This window comes from Phodopus roborovskii, unplaced genomic scaffold (assembly GCF_943737965.1).
Source record: "Phodopus roborovskii unplaced genomic scaffold, PHOROB, whole genome shotgun sequence".
NCBI lineage: Eukaryota > Metazoa > Chordata > Mammalia > Rodentia > Cricetidae > Phodopus > Phodopus roborovskii.
In genome coordinates this window covers 16,033,485-16,058,188 of record NW_026126541.1, presented here as the reverse complement: position 1 = coordinate 16,058,188, position 24,704 = coordinate 16,033,485, and the positions used below count along the sequence as shown (strand labels likewise).

At 46.8% G+C, this 24,704-nt stretch overlaps 1 protein-coding gene across 1 annotated transcript in view; it reads right to left on the bottom strand.

Annotated features, from left to right (window-relative positions):
* Window positions 1-23,970, bottom strand: part of Pkd2l1 (polycystin 2 like 1, transient receptor potential cation channel) — a 38,267-nt gene extending 14,297 nt beyond the window's left edge. Inside the window, exons 1-4 of the mRNA XM_051200034.1 lie at window positions 23,916-23,970; window positions 22,618-22,790; window positions 14,830-15,082; window positions 14,228-14,341 (exon numbers count right to left, since the gene is read on the bottom strand). Of these exons, the coding sequence (XP_051055991.1) occupies window positions 14,228-14,341; window positions 14,830-15,082; window positions 22,618-22,790; window positions 23,916-23,970 (595 nt within the window). The remainder of the gene's footprint in view (window positions 1-14,227; window positions 14,342-14,829; window positions 15,083-22,617; window positions 22,791-23,915) is intronic.
* Window positions 23,971-24,704: the final 734 nt, after the last annotated feature.

The window sequence follows — 24,704 nt, the reverse complement described above, 5'->3', positions numbered from 1 at the left end:
TCTTTCATTCATTTTACATAGTCCTTGGGTTTTGTGTGTGTGTGTGTGTGTGTGAGAGAGAGAGAGAGAGAGAGAGAGAGAGAGACAGAGAGAGAGAGAGAGAGAGAGAGAGAGAGAGAGAGAGAGAGAGAGAGGATCTCACTGTGTAGCTGTGTAGCCCTGGAACTCACTGTGAAGATAGGGCTGGCCTCAAACTCACAGCCTCTGCCTCCCAAGTGCCGAGATTAAGGCTTGTACCACCATACAGATAGTACTCAGTATTTAACAGGTTCTGAGTCACTGTTCATTGTGCTAGAAAAACAGTGGAAGAGGGGTTATTTATTTTATTAGTTTTAATTATGTGTATCTGTGTGTGCCTGTTGTGCGGGTGCCCATGGAGCCAAAGGAATAGGATCCCTTGGAATTGGAGCTATAGGGGATTATAAGCCACTTGATGTAGGTTCTGGGAATTGAACTCTGGTCCTGTAGAAGAGCAACCTCTTTAGACTTCCGGGGAAGATTTTTTTAAAAACACCAAAATACAGAGTAAAATGAAGTGAATCATTTTCAAACTGTATTTGACCTATGAGTAGTGTAATCAAAACAATTGAAGATAACGTTTGCTTAGTAGCCTTGAAAAGAACCTGGACGATCCCTTAATTTAAAAGAGAACAGTAATTCGTTCAAGACTTGGGGAAGATTGGTGAAGCCAGACCTTGGCTCACCTAACAGGAACTTCCGTTAACCAGCAACTTCACAGTGTGAGGTCAGTCTCATGGTCATTCATTCAGAAAACTGAATGAAGGCTTGGGCCGTTGCTGAATGGTAGAGCCCTGTCTAAGATGAACCAGGCCTGGGTTCAACACTTAGCATCTTCAAGGGCTTGAAGGGAAACACGGTTTTAAAAGTGAACACCAGATTTGGAGGCTGCTGTGTTCTGAGTCCAAATGGAGACCAGAGAAGCCCAGAGTTGCTCCAAGGGGCGGTGATTTTAGTGCCTGTCGCTTTCGCTCTTTCCATGTCCTACCTGTGAGCAACCTGTAGTGTGTGACATATGGGAAGCGTGTTACAGAGCACGTTGCTGTAGCACTGTGTGGGCCTCAACATGCGTTCTTCTAATAAGTCCCCCTGTGACATCGATGCTACAGGTTCAGGGGCCACATGTGGAGAGCCACCGCTGTGACCTGTTGCAATCAGGTGGTCAGGCACGCTTGTCTTTCCTGGAGACATCTAGAGGCTGTGGGTTTCCCCTTGTCTATTCCAGTGAGTCTTCAGATTAGGGATGGAAAGGAATTGTACCTTCCCCGGAGCTCTTAAAACCTCCCTGGAATTTGATGAGCATTTTCCCCAGAGGAAAATCACAGAGTCCATTGCCCATCTGAACCAGTAGATGCCACAGCATCACATCCTCAGGGCCACTGGGGTGGAAGAATACTGAAAACAATGTGTTGGTTTTTCTTAGAGTCTCTCCATTGCCTCCCATCGGTTTCTGTCCAGGTAATATAAATCCCAAGTAGACATTCCTATGAAGAAGCAGCTTGTCTACCCGGAACACCTGGCTCAGAAATTTCTGACAAGGACTCCACAGGTCCATCTCATCACCGTCCTCTTGTATCTAAGAAATGAGCAGAGTGCTCCCTCCTGCCTGTGCCCACCAATTCAGTGTGTCCCCTGGGCTGTGCACTTAACATGCTCTTTCACTTCATTTGACAGCAAACTATATGGTGAGTGCCAAGATGATCTTCATTTTCCAGCCTCAAGAGAGGTTGTCCCTTTCCCCGGGTTAAAATAATAACAATAATAATAATAATGATGATGATGATGATGATGATGATGATGATGATGATGATGATGATGATGTCAAGACTCAAACACAAATTTGCCTGCCTCCATAGTAAGCTGATTATGAACTGCTCTGAGAATGGAACTACATTCAAGAGTGAATTTATGAGGCAAAAGCTCAGGCTCCATAGGACAGCCCTTGTGAGGCACCACTGTCTTCTGAGGTGAAATGGTCAGGGTTTAAACACTCCTCTCACTCCCGAGAGTGTCAGCAAAGGGCTGTCTGCTGCCCTACCCGCTCTGCGTGGGGCTGGCCTATCTGGGGCTCTGGTGAAAGAGTGCATCGCTCTATGGACCTCAAATGGTGACACAAGGTCAGGAATGCTAGCAGTCACAGTTGTTCTCAGAGCGCTGGATGCAGTATGGTTTATTTTCTATAACATCAATCCGGGCAGGGTTTAGGGACTAGATAATGAGTTCATGAGATGCTGTGGAAAGATCAGAGACCAGGAGAAGGAATTACAGTCCAGCACCAAGAGTAGATAACATCTTCCTCCTCCTCTTCTTGACTGTGATGCATGCTAACTAATATTTCATTTCCATGGCCTCAGGATAAATTCACAGTTGACCAAACATAGTTATAAAATAATCACATTGATAACTGGTATCCTCCAAGCTGAGTATGCATTATCTACCACAAAGCTTACTAAAACTTGGGAAAGTAGGAACTACCATCTCCATTTCATGCCGATAAACTAAGGTCAAGAATGCTGTTAATAGGGCTGGAGAGATGGCTCAGGGGTCAAGAGCACTGCCTGCTCTTCCAGAGGTCCTGAGTTCAATTTCCAGCAACCACATGGTGGCTCACACTATCTATAATGAGATCTGGGCCCCCTTCTGACCTGTAGAGATACATGGAGTTAATAGTGAGTTCCAGCATAACCGGAGCTACATAGAGAGACCCTGCCTTAAGAAACAGAACAAAACAAAATAAAATGTAGTTAAATCACTCCTTCAAAGATCACAGAACTTTACTAATGGGACCCTGCTGAAATTCTAGGACATGCCTACCCTTCATCCTGAACATTCCCAAGCTTCTTTAAATTGGTAAAGCCAGACCTTTAGAATACAAAAACAAATTATAGATATCCATATATATGTGTGTATGTATATATATGTATATATGTATACATATATACTTTATGAGTATTAAACATGGATTAAGAAAGACAATTATAAGAAAAGTATCCCATTTTTAACATTTTAGGATCAATTTATAGTCCATATGCTGCATGTAAAAATGATCAACACCAATTCTCCTGAGGTTTACATCTCGTTGTTGACTGGAGTACTTCTCTTTTTTACTTCTTTAACCAACAATGAAAACTATGTAAATTGTTTGTGCTTTCTTCATTGCTTTGACTTCCCAAGAGCTTCAGGATTTGTTCTCATCAGTTGTTAGTTTTCAGGTACAATTTCTCTTCCTCGCCTATCTTTTCCTAATCCTTATGCTATGTCCTTTATTATAGTCTAGAGGGTTATATTTTATTATAGCTGCGTGTTTAATGTATTTATGTATGCCCCACCTATGTTCCTTTCAGATATAGGAGGGGCCTAAAATACATTGTTGTTAAGAAAGTCTGGGTGTTGAAATCATTATTAATCATCATCATCCGGAGCTTGGTGATAATCTGATTTGTACCCACTCCTGTGCTTGGAGAATGGACAATCTAGTCTTTTCTTTTGAACTGCTGGGAGATGAGCCCCACGCAGAGCAACAAGCCTGTGCTTCTCTTTCCCAGGAACTGCCATATAAGCCACCGAGTGCCACCGAGTGCTTTCTTGTCCCTATTTATGACTGGGTGGAACACAGCTGTGTCTGTCTAGCCTGTCTCTCCTTGGGCAGGATCAAGGTCTGTTCCCTGCACTAACTCTCAAGACCCTTGGAAAGTTGAGTCACCTCTGGCAGTAAATGTGTAGATCTTTTATGAACCCACTCTGTGTCAGAATCTGGGTGTTTTAGCTGGGGAGATGGTGTTGTAAGTTAAAGTGCTTGCTGCAAAAGCCTGATGGTACTGGCTGTCTCCTGGGTGGGATAGCAACCAGCCACATAAGCTTTGACCTACAGCCTGTCCTGCCTACATGATGTGCTAGAGTAAGAGTGGCCTAAATTCTAGAAATTTTTTTTAGAATTTATTGAAGGAGTGGCCAAGCAATGACTGGTCTAGCCTAAAAACCCATGCCAGGAGAGTAAGCCTACCCCTGATGCTGACTAGAGAACCAGGACCCACAGGCTGGTTGACCCAGAGACCTAGGATAGAACCAAACATAACTGGAGGAAAAGAATTTCAATGTAATGGTGCCTAACGATACTCTACTATACTCATTGATTGGTGCCTAACCCAATTGTCATCAGTGAGGCTTCATCCAGCAACTGATGGAAACACATGCAGCCCAGAGACAAACGTTAGGCAAAGCTTGAGGAATTCTGCAGAAGAGGGAGAAAAAGGGTTATAGGAGCCAGAGGGGATCAAGGAACCACAAGAAAACCCACAGGATCAACTAACCTGGGCTCATAGGGGCTCACAATCAGGGAGCCTTCATGGGACTGACATAGGCACTCTGCATATAGGTTATAGTTGTGAAGCTTGGTCTTCTTGTGGGACTCCTAACAGTGGGAGCAAGGACTGTCTCTGACTCTTTTGCTGGCTTTCAGGACCCTATTCATTATACTGAGTCATCTTGCCCAGCCTTAATACTTGGGGAGGTGTGGAGGTCCACAGAAGTGGCTCTACTCTACTTGACTTAAGGTCAGAGAGTTTGAGCCTTTTGAGCCTATTATTGCTCCGTCAAGGTTAAACCACAGGATGCTTGACCTAAGGTGTGACTACTCTTAGGTTCAGTCAATGGTTGTCTTACCTAAACAAGATATTTAGTTTAGGGTGAGGTTACTTGAGGCTTTGTATATTAAGGAGGTAATTGCATTTGTCTGTTCCTTGTATCATGGTAAGGAAGTCTTTTGTCTTCCCTCCCTTTTGATTGGGGTATATAAGAACTTGGAGTATTAAACTTGGGGCTGGTCACAGGACTTATTGGATGCCCTCCCAACTCTGTCTTCTGTGTCTTGTCTATTCCTTTCCTCAATCCACACTCCTCCTTTCAAGCACAGATCGGACAAGCCTGCTGGACCTGACAACATTACAAGGCTTTTATTGTATTTAAGTACAATTGACATTTAATTAAGTTCTAGGAGCAGGGTGGGAATGGAGGGAGAGACCTCTACTTAGAACTTCTGTTTCATGTCATAGACATGAAGGACATGTGTCCCTCTCTAGTTTCCTGCTTCCTGTGAGCCTGGCTGTGTGGCAAAGGTCTTGCATATTCATAGCTTGCATCCTTAGTGGCTAATATGTCATGCTCCAACAAATTAATACACCCAGGCAGAGAGCACACTCTGTTAGAACAAACAAGCAGGCAGATGGCAGTGACTTTCAGCATCCCTGACAATGTTTCCTCACACTTAAGTGGATATTGGCCTCTGAAACCTCAAAGACTCCCAGGTCTCCCCCATATCTTTGTCCCCTCCATCTTGTTGTGGTTCTGGACCAGTTTTCCACTGTAGCATCCATTACAATGGATGTCACCACTGATTACATGTCAGAGACCCTTGTTCCTTAAAGGCAAATGTGTCTGGTATATTTCGCAGCCCCTAGCAGCCATTCTAGGGCCTAGTATATCAGTGTTTGAGTGAACAAGTGTGTGAATGACCAGGGTCTCATTCTTGCCTCATCTGCTTCCCCCTCCAGACTACGAGGTACTCTCACTTGACCGACAGGCTGGGGTTGTAGTTTGGTGGCAGAGCATATGCTAAGCAAGCATAAGGCCCTGGGTTTAATCCCTGGCATTAAAAAAAGAAGATGATAAACATAATGCATGTAAACATAAATGACATTTGTACTTACAACTAATACATTTTCTAAAAATAAAAACCAATTTTTAAAAATAATTAATTTATTTTATTTTATTTGCATTGGTGTTTTGCCTGCATGTATATCTGTGTGAGGGTGTCAGATCTTGGAGTTATAGACAGTTGTTGGCTGCCATGTGGGTGTTGGGATTTGAACCGGGTCCTCTGGAAAAGCAACAGGTTCTCTTACACACTGAGCATCTACCCATCCCCAAACCAATTTTTTTTTTTTACTGAAAAATACAGCATTGTGTTAGAATTTACGTGTGCCTGAGTGCTGAGCTGAGTAGAAGATTGCTCAATTCTCATATCAGCTTTCGTAGTCAGTGTGTGGCAATCTGTTGCTTTGACTGAGGTGGAAGAAAATGCGACCTTACACAATGATGTCATTGGGTAAGAGAAGCCCTTGCACTCTTCGTGAAAGGGTCATAGGAAGCCCCAGGCTCCTCTAAACACACCTTTAAGAATTGCTGCCCTATCCCTTACTTCTGGGGCCAGAACCTCCACCCAGGCCTGGGACATCACCTGAGCCCGAGGCTGCTGCCACCACTCAGAACACCGAGTTTGTTATTAGAACTCCTTACCTGTGAACCTCATTTCATAGTCTCAAAGATCTTTCTACAGACTAACTCCCAACAGCCTGCCATTCACACTGATGACTCCATCTTACCCATTGCTAGAATCCAGCCAAGACTGGGGCTAAGGCCAAGGTGCCTGCAGCAGGCTACCTTTCTCCCCCTAGCATTCCAAAAAAGCTACCAATAGGCTCCCGACCAAGAGCCTGCTGCTGTGACTCCCTAGGTGCCCAGATGTCCCTTTCTGGAGCGAGGTTGCCAGACTTCTAGCATCAAAGGGTCTCTGCTGCTGTAATTAAACACAGCAACTCCTTGGGGAGGAAAGGGTTCGTTTCATTCTACAGCTTGTGGTCCATCATCCAGGGAAGTCAGAGCAGCAACTCAAGGCAGAAAAGGAGGGAGGTAAATGCTGTGGAGGGAGGCTGCTCACTGGCTTGCTTCTCATGGTTTGCTTAGCCTGCTTTCTTATAGCACCCAGGACCACCACCCGGGTGTGGCACCCCCTACAGCGAGCTGGGTCTTTCTACATCAAACATCAATTCAGAAAATGCACCCCAGTCTTTCTCACTGGCCAGTCTAATTGGGGCATTTTGTCCCTTGAGGTTCCTGCTTCCCAAACAACCCTAGATTATGCCAAGCTGACATAAAATAGTTAGTACACCACCCTACCACCCCACCACCACCCTATCGCCCTACCACCCTACTGATGGTGACACATGTCCCCTTTTAACCCTTTCCCTGCTGCTTGCTGTGAAATCAGAGGCAGCCTGGCTGCAGACTCCTCCAAGATCTGTAAGAGGCTATACTCTACCTCATGGACCTGAATTCATCAGAGTCCCTGCCATGATGTCTATGGCACTGAGGCCTGAACTCTCTTCAGAGCATCCACCATGCAGTTGTCCGTCTGTCCATAGTGTTAATTACTCTTCTAATAAACTTCTTTGGGTTTTTGCTTTGTTTTGTTTTTGAGAACTTATTTATTCTTATTTTATGCGTGTAGATGTTTTGTCTGCATGTATGTTCTAAGCACCACATGCATTCAATGAATGTGTGTTGGGGCCCCACATTGAGGGACCATTTGTCTGGTCCTGCCAGCTAGTCTAGTCCAGTCTGTGCTTACAAGGAGGAGTGTGGATTGAGGAAAGAATTTGACAAAAGACAGAGTCGGGAGGGCACCTAGTGAACACTGGGATCAGACCCAAGTTTAATACTCCAAGTTCTTATATACCCAATCAAAAGGGAGGAAAGCAAAAAGACTTCCTTACCAAGACACAAAGAACAAGCAAATGTAATTACTTCCTTAACACCCAAAACCATGCCCTAAACCAAATAGTCTATTGTCAAGGTAAGACATCCATTAGCTACACCTTAGGCCAAATATACTGTTGTCAAGGCTAGACACACAATAGCCACACCTTAGGCCAAATATACTGTGGATTTAATCTTGAAGGAGCCAAAACAGGCTTGAACTCTCTGACCTTAAGTCAAGATGGAATGATGTCATTCCTATGAGCCTGACATGCATGGAGGTCAGAAGAGAGAGTCAGAAACACTGGAGCTAGAGTTATAGGCAGTTGTGAGCTGTATAATGTGGGAGCTGAGAGTTGAACCTGGGTCCTCTGGAAGAGTAGCCAGTGCTCTTAACCACTGAACCATCTCTCCATCCCCAATCATCTTTGACTCACAAAGATAATCTGCTTCAGTGTCCCTCTCAAATGTTAAACTCCAGACCTTTCACTCATGAGCAAAGTTCTCTGTGAGTTGTGTTGTTCGGTTTCTGTCCTTTGTTTAGCATCATTTGGCAGGGTAGAGACTCACACTTGTGCTGTCTGATACTAGCAACCTCTTTTCTTTCTGGCCTCTGTACCAGTGGGGCCAGAGCCTGATCTCATCTACAGCAAGCCAGACTATGGAGATTTCAGTACCTGCCTGACTTGCACCTTAACATAGAATGGCAGCTGATATTGGTTGAGAGCCTAAGACAGACACTCAGCATCTTCTTCTTTTTTTTCCTACCAAATTCAGATAGGCAGACATCAGCCTCTCTTGAGTAGGAGATTAAGGCTCAAAGAGATTTATGCGTCCTAACCTATTTGGCTAATAACCTGTAGCACTATTTCTTGAATCAGGTGGCCTTATTAGGCCACCATAACAACCACACAGGGGCTCACCAACAGACCTTAGTTGCCTCTCCCATATATATTCTATTTCTTTCATCATCAATTCTAGAAATGTGCAGTTAAAAAAGAGTTTTTCCTAATATCTTGAGGATGCAAGAATCTACTTGAACCTTGATTCCCACTAAAAGAAAGCAGAGTGATGGATTGGTGAAATGGTCCAACAGGTAAAGGTGTTTGGAGCTAAACCTGACAACCTGAGTTTGGTCCCTAGAACCCACATGTTGGAAGGACAGAACTGACTCTGACAGGTAGACAGACAGACAGAAAGAAAGAAAGAAAGGAAGAAAGAAAGAAAGATAGATAGGAAGGTAGATAGACAGACAGACAGATATAGATAGATTTTTTTAAGGCAGAATGAGGAGAGGCAGACACACTTCTCTATAACCAACAGTGACAAGGGACAAATCAATCCACATTTATTGATGGGTAGACATGAGTCATGAAAGGCTGAGGTCCATATACTCCTCCCCAACTCCATGGTGACCAGATCCAACCTAGGTCATGGCTCAGAGACTCTCCTTTATAGGGACAGTCCCAGGTGCACCTTTGAGATAACAAAAATGTTTTCCAAAACAAACAGCCATTGTTTCCATACAAAGACCTTCAGTGTTTCCTCCATCAACAAAAGGCCACAGACATCCCTCAAAAAAGACAAAGGGCTGGAAGCTCTTTCATAAATATCATAATGGAAGGCGGGGAGGCAGAGAGAGGGTCAGGACCATCTGCTGGACAAGATGGACTCCACTAATATGAGCCTTTCTAAATGGCCAGTCATTCCTACACTATTCATAATGACAGGAATGACATTTTCCTCATCTTTTGACACGGGAATAATGATATCTATTCCTTACAGAATTGCTGTCGTGGTCAAGTGAGGTCATAGGTGTGAATGCTCTTTTGGGGGTTTCCAGGACTACATAATAACATTATGAGGAGATTGGTTGCTCCCCTGTTGCCTGACTAAAGACGATAGCTCTGTGTTAGCCAAGTGAGTCACCAGAGAGTCATCAATTTGCTAGAGCAAAACGTCAGGGAGAGGGCGTTGGGTCAGCTTGGCTGCCTGCAACACTTAGTTCACTGGGCTCATCCAGGCCCAATTGCTATGCAGGCAATGTCCAACTTCATAGGCAATTCTTCCCACTCCCAGAGTTCCAGGTTCAGAAATAAGGGCCCTAGTAGATGGTTTCCATCACAGATCTAACAATTCTTTATTCCTAAAATCCCGCTCTCCTCCCAGCAAATCTCTCTTATGCAATTCGTATAAAATGGATATGAATCACAAAGTAGACATAAGAAAATTGTCTATCCCCCATTATGAACCAAAGACAAAAAAAAAAAAAAAAAAATCAAGGCAGATTGATGTATCATTTTATACCTAGTTAATACTAAAAATTATTGATGAGGATATCTAGTTTTGATGGAGTCCTATACTGGTGTGATCTTATAGCCATTGTGCTATAATAAATATGTATAATACTTAACAGAGGCCAACAGCAACACACAGTACCAAGAAGATGGACCTATCTTTGGGCTTAATCTTAAAAATGCCCAAGGAACAAATTTAACAAAATCAAGAGAAGGCAACAAGTATGGACATACTTACCCATAACAAATACTCAAGTAATAAGATAAAATTAACTGTGATGGAACTGTAATCATAAAATTAAAATACATCAACTACTTAGAGAGTATTGCTGATGTAACTATATACAAAAGTGTAGAATGTGTATATGTGCAGATAAGTGTTGGTAGTATTAAAATTCTTTTATTAAATACCTTTGGACAGGGTGGAGGTGACTTTATAAATAAAAATGTTCTTTGGTGACTTTACCTCACGTTTTAAGTATTGCAATAGAAGAAAGAAATGTAGATAGCGGCATTCTCTTTAAGATTTTATTCCTGCTTGGGTAGGGAAGGGAGTTGATTCCAGCTAGATGACGATGGGAAAGTGCTTGGTCATGAGAAACAACACTTCCTAATCACTGAGCTAAGATGTGCACAGGTATCAACAAAATAACATTTGTGTCAAGTACCTAGTGTAGTCATTCAAAATCTCAACCTTGGAGAAGGCCCATCGGCTGCTGAACTGGCTTCCTGCTTCCTCCTCTCACTTCCTGTCCCCAGGGAGGCTCTTTGGCACACTGAAACTTTTCCTTGTTTGTGAAATGGAAGTAATAATTGAACTAGCGGTTGGTGACACTGTTTGTGGCTTGGGAAACTCATCAGTAAAGCCTTGCTGTTTCTGCTCTCACCAGTGGGGGGCGGTAAACAGAGGCCTTCTGGAAAATGGCTAACTTAAAAAGTCTTGTGTCTGGAAGGAACCAAATATGATACTTAAAGGTGTTTTCATATGTATTATTTCTTTGTTTTTATTTTATGTGAAGTGTTTTGCCAACAAGTATGTAAACGTAGCACATGTATGCCTGTGATGGCCTGAAGCGGGAATCAGCTTTCCTGGACTGGAGTTACAGACATGAAACTGTGAGCTACAATGTAGGTGCTGGGAACCAAACCTGGGCCTCTTCGATGGCTGCCAAGTTCTTAACTGCTGAGCCATCTCTCCAACCCCCTTCTTTATTTTTAATTTGACAGATAATACTTGCATGAATATATGGGGCAATGCAATGTTTCCTTCCATATCTATGGTGACCAAATAAGATGAATCAAAACAGCCATTACCTCCAATACTCATCATTTTTTGTTGTTAAACCTTCTCTTCTTCTTTAGTCATTTAGAAGTTTATAGTGCTTTCCAATTAAGTGTAAGGGTTATTTTTGAGGTGTATTCCATCACACCCACCTGATTTTGTTTTGGGGGGGGTTGCTTAAAGCAGTTTTAGGTTCACTGGGAAAATGAGTTTCCCATACTCCTCTGGGCCCCATTCCTATATAAAAATCCCAACCAGAAAGATACACTGGTTATAAAGTGAAGCTACCACTGTGTAACTGACACAAGGAGACCACCCAGAGTCCTTCAAAAGCCCTCTTTACTTATCTCTCTCTGCCTTCAAGCCCAGGCAACCACTGCCAGCTCTTAGTCTCTTCCAGAATGCCATGTAGATGGAATCACACATTATATGTTTTCACACTGACTTTTTCCTTTAAAGATTTGCGTTCTTATTCATTTTTAAAACTAGGCTAGGGGATCACGTGAAAGTGTTGTGACTCCACTAGAGAATACAGAGATAAATTACTTCCAGAGATTGAGTGAAGTTCCTCCTGCATGATAGCTCCAGAAGTAATTTTGTTATAACCTATAGAAAGGCAGGCTTGTAAAAAGGAAGTGGAGATGAATTTCCCTTCAGATAAATTGTGTCTGAAGACTCCCAGCGTCATGGCCTGAGGTGGGAGAACAAGGCTTAAGGTCTACAGAAGCACTTCATGAGGAAAGAGAAATGCATCATAGCCATAGGCAGCCTTGAAGGTAGGGGTAGGGCAAAGGGTAAGGGCAGGGGCAGGGGCAGGCAAGGCAGCCCCTTCAGTTTATAGTAGGTTTTCAGGGGGCTGCAGGTATAAGTACCATATCATGTGGCCTCTGAGGATCAGTGTCATATTTCAAGGTTACCTTGCATTTGGGTTGTAGGGTGTGAGGCAAATGGGTAGCTGCACGCAGGAGGGAGAGAACTCAGCTCTATGAGAACTGTCACACTGTAACATGCCTGCTTACACCAGAGGTAATGATGCCACAGGGTACTGTGCCAGTCAGATGCTCCTTGGTACATTTCTTCCAGTAAAGGGCATCAAACTGATCAGGGCTGACATTAGGCAACACACAGTAAGCACCCTGAGACTGTTGTCACAACATGCCAAGCTGAGCCAATGGCTCATGTGATGGCCACATAATCCTGTTGGATCAGGTAGGTATAGATGGAGATGCTTAGACTCAAAGGGGTTAAGCAACTAGTTCAAGGTCCCCCAGATGAGCCCAGACCTGCAAATGAAAAGCCCAGACTTCAATCTCTACATAAGCCACCCTTGGTCACTGTGTGGCAATGAATCCTTTCATGAGAAAGCAGTAATTCCTGGGCTTGGAGAACAGGCTGTACTGCACATTCACTCCAGCATTGGACACTGCTGCTTTGGAGCTGTACTGCACATTCACTCCAGCATTGGACACTGCTGCTTTGGAGGGTACAGAGAAATGCATCATAGCCGTAGGCAGCCATGAGGGTAGGGGTGCAAGAGAAGAAAGGTCTAGAAGTGAGGTTAGCTCCTGGAGTAGGAAGTCACATATATGCCTTCTGTCCGATACCAGGCACAGAGAAGGGGGGCTCCATAAACGGAAGAAAGTAGAGCTGTCCCATAGAATGGGCTTTCTGTGAGACAATGAAATCCTTGCGGGTATCCCCAGGGCGGGACTGGTGGGTACCAAACAGAGCCCTATGGGAGGGGTCATGATGAAGGGGCCCTGAATCATCTGTATCTTTGACCTTCACACTGTCTGAATAATCCTCTAGGATTCTCCAATAGCAAATAAGCTTGGCCCAGACCATTGGCCCACACCGGCAGACAGGGCTCAAGCTCCCATCCTTCCAGGAGTCAGGATAGTCCACTGTGACTCTGGAGAGCTGGAAAACTGCTAACCCTGTTCAAAGCTTGTGTGGCTGAATGACAGTTATTTGCAGAGAAAGGCTTTATTTGTGAGCTTTGGCAGCTGTCGCGGGTATAGGGAGGGGAGGAAGCTCCTGCCCTAACAGATGGTGACAGCAGAAAACACATTAAAGAACCAGTCCCTGGTAGTCATGTGCTCAAAGAGCTTGCATGGGGCCCACAGCCCTTGTCCTATCATCTCTGTCTCATGATGTGCTGCTCGCGGTAGGAGGGAAATGCTCCAAACAGCCCAAGCAAGGGCATCAGCCACCAAAGGAATGCACAGCTATTGGTGGCTGGCTTAGGTGAGCCGGACAGCAGTTCCCATCAACACCTGCATTATCAGACCTGCACATTCACTTGGCAATGATTTGTGCATCCTGAAAAGTGAAATGCTGATCAGAGGACCTAGTTAGGGAGGTGCTGCAGTTGGGGGAGTGCAAGCTGCAGCTTTGATGAACAGGCAGAACATTGCTGCATGAGGCCAACAACAGCTACTGGGCAGCTCTAATCAGTGATGCTGCACTGATTTCCTCATCCGTGGGCCAAGTAGTCCACGTGCTCCAGCTTTCTCATCTGGCATGTTCCTTGACGCCATCTTTCCACAGTCTACATCATGGTCTCTCCACTTACTTCTCCGAACCCGATCACCAAAGCGTCCAAGCCAGTGTCTCAGACTGTACCAGCTGCCTGTGTGTTGCAGGCTTCCCCACAGGACACCACCACACCATTGAACCCCAACCCTCTTCTTGGGAACCCTCTAGGACCTGAGTCATTCTCTTCCTGTCCCTAAGGAAATATGGATCTGATGTTATACAATAACCAATCACACAAAACCCAGTAAACAGAAAGGGCTTGAACATGCCCACCTGTCAACACATCATGGCTGTTGGCTCAGCTTTAGGAACTTGAGTTTGAAAACTGAGTTACCCAGTTATCTAGGAGAAGTGTCCTTTCATGAACAACCTCTCTACCAGCTGGGTTTCCTCCATTGCATTCATAGTGTGAGAGCTGTATATTGGTGTATATACAGAATTCCCAGGATCTACGCACCTCTCACAGATGTTTAAGCATTGCCTACATAATACTTGTATACAGACATTCCGCACATGCGTGCCTCTCACAGGTAGATGCCACAGGACAGTGTCTACTCACACAGGCAGATGTCCACGAGGAACACGATGTACACCACAAGCTCCCTCAGAGTGGTCTTGACATAGAGTTCTCTGTTCTCAGCTGTATTCTCAGTCAGGGTTGTTCCCCAGAGTCCTAAGGGAGTGGAAAGATGCTCAGGGTTCCCAACAGCACATCCTTCCAATTTTCCATTCCTACCTGAGCAGGACCTCACCCCATCTCCACCCTTCCCCATCCTATGACCCCTGGGGCCTGGCTACTCCACCCACACCCCTGCCTACCCTTCTACAAAGTCCCTGTGGGAGACAGGCTGAGGATACTGGATCAAGTGAAGCCAGGAAAGGGGTGGGCATTGTTTCGGGGGGTGGGCTCCACCTCAGTCTTCCACACAACACACTCCCCCACAACCTCAGGGTCCCCAAATGATGACTCTGCCAACTGACCTTTCTTATAGACCAAGAACCTAGCTTGCGTGTCCTGGGGCAGGCAACTCTAACACAAACAATTTGTAGACACCAAGATGTCTCCTTCTTGGGGCACTTTTGTCCCTCACCCCATCAAAACTTTATTGGTTCCTTTTCTGACTCTAACACCCCAGGGGAGCCTTCCCTCATGCCCGGTACCTCTGATGCTGTGACAGATATGGAGACAGCAGCTGGACACCAATGTTCTCTGTGTCTTCTCCTGGCATCTGTCTTCAGGCATCTTGGGTTGAGACTGGGGGAGTGCCCCACGGGAGACAGTGCAGATCCTCAGGGTCCCATTCGGGGAAGGGGGGCTGCTGTAGGCAGGATTGTCCCAGGCTCCACTCCCCAGTGTTTGCAGCTCTTGCCCCTTGAGACAGTCCATAATATTCACAGGGAACAAGGTAGGGACCTGACACCACAGGTACCCGCTCTCACAGGAAACACAGGGACAAAGGCCCCGCCTGGCTCTGGCAGCAGAGGACCCAGGGGATGGTGTCCAAGAGCAGCTGTTCTCACTTAGTCTCTGCCTCCTGTCTGGGGGGGGGGGCTGAGCTCACGTGGGGAGGGAGCAGGAAGGATACGGGGATGGTCATCAGTCCTGCCAGACTGAGAGAGAGAGAGAGAGAGAGAGAGACAGGGGGAAAAAGGAAAGGAATTGTTAGGGAACTAGAATTGGGATTTAAAGAAGGAAGAGAATGAGGAGTGAGGATATTATGCAGGCAAAGTAGAAGGAAGGAGGGAGGGAAGGAGGGAAGGAAGAGGGAGGGAGAGAGGCAGAGAGTAGTGCTGGGGGCAGATGGAACCTGAAATGGATGTCTAGACTTCCCACTGTTGAGATGATCAAAGGGCGGTGTGGGAGCTAGGGGAAGGGAGGGCTGCAGAACTCTGTAGTGGGTCTGAGTTGATATCCACTAAAGATAGATAGATAGATAGATAGATAGATAGATAGATGATAGAGAGATAGATGATAGATACACAGATAGATAGGTAGATAGATAGATGATAGATAGACGATAGATAGATAGATGATAGATGATAGATAGATGATAGATGATAGATAGATGATAGATAGATGATAGATGATAGATAGATTTTAGATGATAGATAGATGATAGATAGATGATAGATAGATAGATAGATAGATAGATAGATAGATAGACAGACAGACAGACAGACAGATGACTGGTGGAGCAGGGAGGAAGACTCACGTGGATTAGGGTGAAGACCAAGGCCATGGATGGGCAGGGTGGGAGGTGTTCCTCCCCACCAGTTCAGTCAGTGATCTCAAGCCCTTCAGTGTGCCTCCTTGAGCTGTCCCTTAAAGATTGGAGAAGGCGGATCTCCATTGCACTGTTATAGCTCAGGGAAAGATAGAGGCAAAGGGAAGCACCGCCCCGGATCTCAGAAGACCAGCAAGAGTCTCAGCTGGTGATGGGGACAGGGGCAGGACTGTGGAGCTCCAGGTTGGTTTTGCTTTCCTGAAGTTTGGCTTCATGGCTCATTGGTGGTGACAGAGAGAGAAAGAGATGTGTATTTCTTGAGAATGTGGGGCTCAGTTAAGGTAAACAGACTATGGTCTGGTAGGGAGGACATTTCACAGAGCCTAGGGAAAGGGTGAAATGACTTGGGACCTTTAGAAAATCTCTGTACCAGATGATCTAGTCACATTTTTCTGGGACATGACTTAGTGCTAGGTTTAGACTTCTAAGCTTGAGCCAGGCATTGGTGGCACACACCTTTAATCCCAGCACTCAGGAGGCAGAAGCAGGAGGATCTCTGTGAGGCCACCTGATCTACAGAGCTAGTTCCAGGACAGACTCCAAAGCAATACAGAGAAACCCTGTCTCCAAAAACCAAAAAAAAAAAAAAAAGAAAGAAAGAAAGACAGAGAAGAAAAAGGAAAAAGAAAGAAAGAAATGTAAGCTTGAGCATGAAGTGGGTAGGAGAGCTACCAAGCTTGTTCTGCATTCCCTCTTCCTTGGCTTTCTGAATAGAGACTTGGCACGGACCTCTGCTCACATGCCTGTACCCAGCTCCAGTTTTTGCTCGATCACCCAGGTTTACCTATAAGCAAGAGCTTTGTCCAGAACAGGGCTAGTACTGATAGTATCAGGGTTATTCTACAGGCCCTTATCAGAGATGGCTGCAGAGGACTCTTCTGACCATGGTCCTTTACCTAGGGCTACTTTAGTCACATTGGCTTGAAGCCCACCTTCAGGTTTAGAAAGTATAGCAGCCTGGATATCTCCAGCCCTAAGTATTTCCAGGCAGAGATCTTGACCTGTGGAGGCTCCACTCCTTGATTAAACTGTGTCTCCTAAGTAGTTCTAAGACAGGGGGGAAGGTAGGTAGATGTCAAACCCTTGAACCTATCACACGAATTTCCTGCCCAAGGCCCCGGCACTGGAAAGGGGTGACTCCCTCCATAGTCTACATGTGAGGACTGTCTGGCCTCCCGAGAAGGACAAGTGTCCATCTCTCCCCTCTACCAGCCAGTGAGATGCACTGAAGTGACCGCTTTTCTTGGAGAAGGGTGGGGAGCTGGGCCAGGGCAGAGCAGCCGAGTAAGGAGAGAGGGAGCTGCTGGCTCTCAGCCAAGAGCCTTTTAAACAATTGCACAAGGACTCCAGACTTATAAAACTGGACCCTGGGACGGGGTCAGGACGGGGTGGTAACAGTGCGGTGCCTGCAAAGCAGAGAGAGGGACACGATGGTTTCCCATTCCCTTGGGCAGTTCTCAAATCTAGAGGAGGCCTGTGACTAGCAGGGTCTGAATGGACGTTGAGGACATTCCTCAGGTGACAAGTCTCCCCATTCTGAGGGCTCCAGACCAGGAGCCACTGTTTTATTCATAGTCCCCTCCCTGGGACCCATCCGATTGTTCTTCCCTGCTCGGTCCTGAATCCCTGTGTGTGGATCAGACCACACCGCCCCACAGGGCAGCTATGCAGCTCGGGTTGAGAAATCTCAGAAGGCATCTTCATTCCTCTGCTGTTCAAACATAATCAGAAGTCACAAATCAAATAGAAATCTCATGATATTTTGTTTGACATTTCTCCAAGTTCTCAAGCCTTATGTGCTCTTGACTCTCCTTGTTAAAAAAGGGCAAACAGGCTGGGCGTTTGTGGTGCATGCCTTTAGTCCCAGCACTCAGGATGCAGAGGCAGGCGGATCTCTATGAGTTTGAGGTCAGTCTAGTCTACAGAGCTAATTCCAGGACAGCCTCCAAAGTTACACAGAGAGACCCTGTCCCAAAAAATCAAAAAAAAAAAAAAAAAAAAAACCAAAAAAACAACAACAACAAAACAAAACAAAAAACAACAACAAAAACAGTGAGGATGAGGGAAGTGGGAAGCTTCAGCTTCAGGTTCAGGCTGCCTCTTGACCTCAGACTCTTGAATGTGAACAAAATTCCTGGATCTGATGCTGGCTTTCTAACTCGCTGTGGTACATCTCTGAACAAGAAGCTATTGAGGCTAGTTTACTGCAGTCAGAAGTTTCTCTCCCACCTGCAAGTTCCTGAATAATCACTCACAGGCTTAACATCACTTATAGATGCTTGACTGATGGCTCAGGCTTGTTACTAGTTAGGTCTTATATTTATTTATAAATTTTTTTTTGTTTGTTTGTTTGTTTGTTTGTTTAAGATGGGGTTTCTCTGTGTAGCTTTGGAGCCTGTCCTGGCTCTAGCTCTGTCGACCAGGCTGGCCTTGAACTCACAGAGATCCAGCTGCCTCTGCCTCCCGAGTGCTGGGATTAAAGGCATGCACCACCACTGCTCTGCAGCTCTTACGTTTAAATTAACCCATTTCTACTCATCTGTTTATGTCCATGAGGCCAATGGCTTACCAGTGCTCTGCCATCTTGCTCCTTGGGTGGCTGCTGACATCTCCCAGACCCTGCCCTTCTTCTCCTGTATCTCTGCTTGGATTTCCTGCCCCGCCATAGGCCAGAGCACCTTTATTTATCAATGAGAGGAACACATATTGACATCATACAGAAAGACATTTCACAGCACTGTGTACCATGTGCACAGTTTACCGTCTGCAGAGTGTTGAAGACAATAGCATCCCCAGACCTGGAGGGGTTTTCAGGCCTAAGACACCAGATGGAGACTTTATAAACTGTATTCTTAAAGCACAGCCAGACTTCATGTCTTCCTATAGCATCGGCACCTGTGCAGTCCACTCCCACAATTCCAATCAAGATGGACGCTTTCAGCCAGGACTATGTTGACATTGTCTCTGGCTGACATGGAGAATTGGCTGTGTCTGTGCAGCTCTGTCCTAGCAGTTAGAACCAGAAGACTGGGGTGATGCCCGTGGGCTGAAAGAGTTGAAGGTTGTTGAATGAGAGAACTGAGTCGACCAATGACAGGCCATGTGGCCCATCAGAACCAAAAGCCCATTAGCCCTCTTGGTGAGTCGGCCCACTGCTCCACGGGCATGAGATTTGGTCTGGTGCTATCCTGTGGTGGAGTGGGAGGATGGCCACCCATCTGTGTCACCAGCATGCTCCTGTTTCTCGCCATGGCCACCCTGGAAACTTCTGCAGAGCTTTCCAGGCTCACCAGACTCTTACAAGCTGGGGAGGGTTATGGTGAAATGTGTGCCGAGTGTGTGAAGAGCTACGTTGAGAGAGATGGCAGCCCACAGTGTTTCCAAGGAAGCAGGGTGAGTGGAGCAGGGCGTGGGAAAGTCATGAAGGGAAAGTGGAGGGCAACCGCACTGAAATGAGCTTCTCTGGTGGGTGACATTAGCAGAGGCAGAAAGTATGGCTACCATGTATCTACCACCCAGAGGTCAAGCACATAACAGCATGTTTCCTTAGTTAACTCTCACAGGAGCTAAGTGTTTGCTATCAGATAAAGATACCCGGGAATCACAATGAGAACCTCTTCTGGAATAGGGCGTAGGGGAAGTGACAGGATAAATTCGGTCCTTCAGCTGAAAGGCACTACGAAAGTGCTTTGTCTGTTGTGACCACCAGGTGGCAGCAGGATGTGGAGGATCCAGAAAGGAAGCAGGAAGTGAGGAAGGCTGTAGACTGGCCAGGTTCAGGCACCTTCCCTCTCCCCTGCTCCTTCCTGTTTCCTCCCCTTTCCCTATGGGGGAACTGAGGGTTCATGTCTGGACCCATCAATAAGTCTTAATCCCCAGGGATTGCTCATTCCAGAAGCTTCCTAGACATCTGTGAGGAGCTAGTTCCTCAAAGAAGCAGACCAAAGTGTAAGGCTTTTTTTAGTCAGGAGACCCCTGTGAGAACGCAGGAGGTGGGCTGAGCTCGCCAGGGGTGGGGGTGTGGCGTATCAGACATGACACTCCTATTTCTGAAGGAAGGTTAGTGAAGGACTGTGGTGTAACTTAAAAAAAAAATGGTTGGTGGAAACTTCAGGGAATCAAAACAGAGCACCTAGGGTCCTGGGCTCAGCAGTTAAGAGCACTGCCTTCTCTTCCAGAGGACCCACGTTTGATTCACAGCACCCACATGGTGGCTCACAACCATCTGTAACTCCAGCTCCAGCGTCTTCTTTTGGCCTCTGAGGATACCAGCGTGCACATGGTACACAGATATACACGCAGGCAAAACACCCACTCACATACAATAAAGACAAATAAATCTTTAAAAGGAAATAGACCATCACCAGAGCCCTGCATCCCCCAGGACTGGGCTGAGACCTTCCCTGATTGGCCTCTCTGCTTCTGGCCTAAGAGCCATCAAAGAGAATGTGGCCACAGGTAAAGGATCTTTGTCAGTGGCTCATATTTGGCTTTAGAGAAGGGTCAGTCTTGGGTTTTGGAAGTGTCTACCAACAGCCGTGCCTACCTCCCTATGAGAGGACAATTCATACATCTGCCTTCTGTCAGCTGCTCCCCAAAAACCAGGGCAGAAGTCCCACCCTCCCTGAATGGGAGTCTCCTGTTCTTCTGAACATCCGAGTCCACCCAAGCTTTTCCACCTCTGCCTTTGACTCCTCGCTCATAGTCCTTTAACTGTGGATGCCTGTTAGCTTCAGCCTCTCCACCCAGGCCCAGACACCAGCCTGCCCTAGAAGGAACCTGATTGGCCAACATCAGGTCCTATCCCCTTTCTGAACATCCAGGGTCACAGGTTACTCTGCAGCGGTACCAGAGTCATCAATGAGGTCACTCCCCTGGTGTGCTGGCTAGTTTTCTGTCAACTTGATACCAGCTAGAGTCATTTGAGAGAGAGGATCCTCGATGGAGAAAATGCCTCCATAAGATCTGGCTAAAGGCAAACCTGTGGGGCATTTTCTTGATTAGTGATTAATGGAGGAGGGCCCAGTCTATTGTTGGTGGGGCCGTGCCTGAACTGGTGATACTAAATTCTATAAGAAAGCAGGCTGAGCAAGCCAGAAAGAGAAAGCCGGTAAGCAGTGCCCCTTCATGGCCTCTGTGTCAGCTCCCACCTCCAGATTCCTGCCTTGCTTGAGTTCTTGTCTTGCTTGAGTCCTTCAGTGATGGACTATGATGTGGAAGTGTAAGCCAAAGTGTTTACTTTCATCTCAAGTTGCTTTGGTCATGGTGTTTTATCACAGCAATAGTAACTCTAACGAGGACACCTAAGCAAGGCCAAGTAGTTAATAGGACAACCACAGCTTTTCCAGGTGGCCCGATGACCTGGGGGCTCACCATTGTCAGTTAGGGGTACTTGTCTGTAGAAAACAAAAATCTGTAAACAGGGTGATAGGGGATGAGAATGCGGGGTTCCAGGCTTGTCCTAGGGTGGCCACAGTCAGGGTCACACACTCACACAGGGCTTCCGTGAGTGCCCTTGAGAATGGAAGCTCCATGGTGGGTGGCATCGAGGCCCCACTGAGTGTAGATCTGGATTTAGCTCCTCTCCTACTGTCGGTCCTCAGCTAAAGGGGGAGAAATGAGGCCGACCCTTTGCTGCTTTAACAGAGGACATGGAGAACCAGGACCACGAGACCACAGATGGGCCAGATGATATTGCAAATCCAGAATCAAATAATCCTGAACTTTGAAAGGAAATTCCCTAGCCCCTGCAGCTAAGCAACAAAGCAGAGAAGCCTGGCAATGCACGAGGGTTACAATTGCTTGTGCTTTGGATGCCAAAGGTAAAGCTGGTGCCATGGGGTTTTTCCTTTTCCTTTCCTGAGCAGGAAGAGATTGGAAGGCAAGCAGGGTCAGACGGGAGGTGGGAGGTGGTGGTGGAGGAGATAGAAGATCCCTGTAGTTAGCCTAGAGTGACTTCCAAACAGTTTCTTGCCTTGAGGTCAGGGCCACAGTTTCCAGGGTGTCTGCAGCCTAGCGTGGGCCCAGGGCACAGTGGGTTGTGGGACCAAGAGAAGTGAGACCTAATGAATATACATCAAACTTTCTAGTTAGCAAGTCTGTTCTCTAGTCGGAGAGAACCATGTACTGGGCAAACTATGCAAAGTCCTTGCATATATCTAGTAGATGTTAAATTCTTGTACCTTCTCCCCATGGCATTCCCAATGCCAGGAACTTTTCTGATCCTTGCAAGACAGCTAACATGTAGATAACCACGGGCAAATCTTCAGACCTCCTAGCACCGTGCACGCAAGAAGACATTTTAAAATGCTGCTCCATCATGCTACCTGAAGCCTACTCCCTTGTCCCACCTGATTCTACGTGTTCCTCTACCGAGAAAGCCCCTCTCTCCCTTCCCTATTTAACACACTGCGGCTGCGTTCTGCGCCATTACATGCTGGCATGTATAATTTGCTTTGGGGATTTGTTTCCTTTGTCTTAGAAATTTGTGTGCTCAAGCTGGGTGTGGTACCACATGCCTGTAATAACAGCACTCAGGTGGACGTGGGAGGAGTGGAAGTTCCAGATCAGTCTCAGTTACATAGAGAGTTCAAATCCAGTCTGGGATATATGAGACCCTGTCTCAAACAAACAAACAGCACAATAGAAAAGAAAAAATAGGGACCTGTGAGCTTCCGGGGGTGGCAGTGAACTTGGCCAAGTTGCCCTGCAAGAAGAGCGTCGACTTTCTGCCGGGCACAGGGAAGTCTCCGCCAATATTCACTCTACGGGCAGATGGGCGCCTTGGTGCAGGGGTATGGGATGGAGAAGAAGGAAACTCCCAGCTGTGAAATTCACCTGAGAGCAACCACAAAAGGAGGAGGAGCATTAGGTTAGGCCAGGTCAGGCCATGGCCAGCCGCTCGCTCTCAGTACTGACTCAATGCAAACACCAGACAGTGAGGTTGCTGTACGGTGAGGGGAAATGGGGGCAGTAGGCTTGCTATCTGTACTTCTGTGGCATCTGAGTACATGGAGAGAAAGCATGGGGCGAGGGCGCTGCAGGGGAGTGTGGGGCAGATTGTGGAGGGGGCAAGCCTGGGCCCCTAAAGGACAGCAGTGGCTGGCTTCTGCTTCTTGCACCTAAGGGAGAAAGGGGATTACTGCTTCAGGACTCCAAGAACATCCAATAGCTCTTTCTGGGTTCTGTGGCCACTGTTGGAAACCAATAGGAGATCACTGGAGGCCCAGGGCCTGTGTCTGCAGGCCGAGGAAAGTCCCCTACGGTCCACACAGGAGGGAGGAAGTAGCCTGGGGCCTGGAAGTAAGGGGCTCAGGCAAGCCTTGACCCTATCCTAAGACCTTAGTCCCCCAGGTCTGAGCTGCGCAGCTGTCCCCCCTTGACCACACTCTCTGCTCCCGAGATGTCACTTACCCAGTCACACTGACTCTGGTCTGCAGAGTGGGACCAGGGCTCAGAGACAGGATGGTGGCAGCCTGGCAGAGACCACTCCCAGGCCCCCACACCTGCCCCCACCCCCATCACACACACTCCAGTTCTGTGGTGGACAGGGAAGAATCGGAAAGAGAAGGGTGGGGGAGGGAAGAGAGATTGTGGACGACTCTGCATTGTGTGGACAGACAAATGTCTCACAACTCATGGACTTCACTGACTTCTTCACTATAGGGCCTGAGAGAAGCCACGCACCAGGGGTATTAGTCAGTGTGGTATCACTTAATGTCTTTTCGCCTGCTGGACCCTGAACCATATCATCTATCCTTTCCACACCTAATGCCGATGGCCACTTGGGATTTCACACTACTCTGCCATCCAGAACATCTTCTTGCTTCTCCCATGCTAGTCTGGCCTGTGCAGTTGATGACATCCTGGGCTAAACTCCATCAGGTGGACATGGAGGTTTCCTCCAAACAAGGCCGGTGACAAGTTCCTGGGAGGCTGTAGGAGAAACTGTGACCACCCTACCCAAGCCGCAGTTGCCCTGCGCCCCGCCCAAGCCGGCCAGCATGAGCTTGAGCATGCTCACTTCTTCCCTGAGTTAACCCTGCCTCTACGCCCAGAGCCTGCTGAGAGACACCTGACTCAGAGACACCAATGAGGAAAGACAACACAGCAGAGTCAGCGCCTGAGCCAATCGGACCTTGGAAGGGGGTATAAAGGCGGGTCTAACTCACTTAATAACGGAGTCTGCTGCCCGCTTTGCTACTCACTGACTCCCAGTGCCTGAGTCATTAGTGCTGCGGCTTCTCACCCCTCTCCCAAAGGGTGTCCGAGAATGGTTACTCAAAACAGGAGGCACATTCTTACCCCTGTGGTTGGGATCCCATGGGTACCCCATACTTATTCACAGAATGTCTGATCTGTATGCTCACAGTGTAGAGAGCCGAGTGCTCATTTTGTAACAGTGGGAGTCCCAACTCTGAGAGTTATAGCACATCAGCTTTTCTGAAGAAAACAAACGTAGTGGTGAAAAGATGAGATTTTAATCTGAGTGGCTAGTTTGGAAAGACAGAAATTGAGAATCTCAGCCCATCTTTGGGGTACTGGTGTTGACATTTAAATATAAGAAGACTTGAGATGGGGAAGAAGAGGTGAGTATACTTACAACGCCTTGGTTAAACTGTGGTTTGGTTGATCTGTATGTCCGTTCTAGTTCTGAAAGGTAGTCAAGGATAAGTCTCGGCCTCCAAAAAGATAACCCAGTTCCCAAGAGGACCGTGTCTGCTTAGGGGTGGTCTCAGCATGGGGTCATCT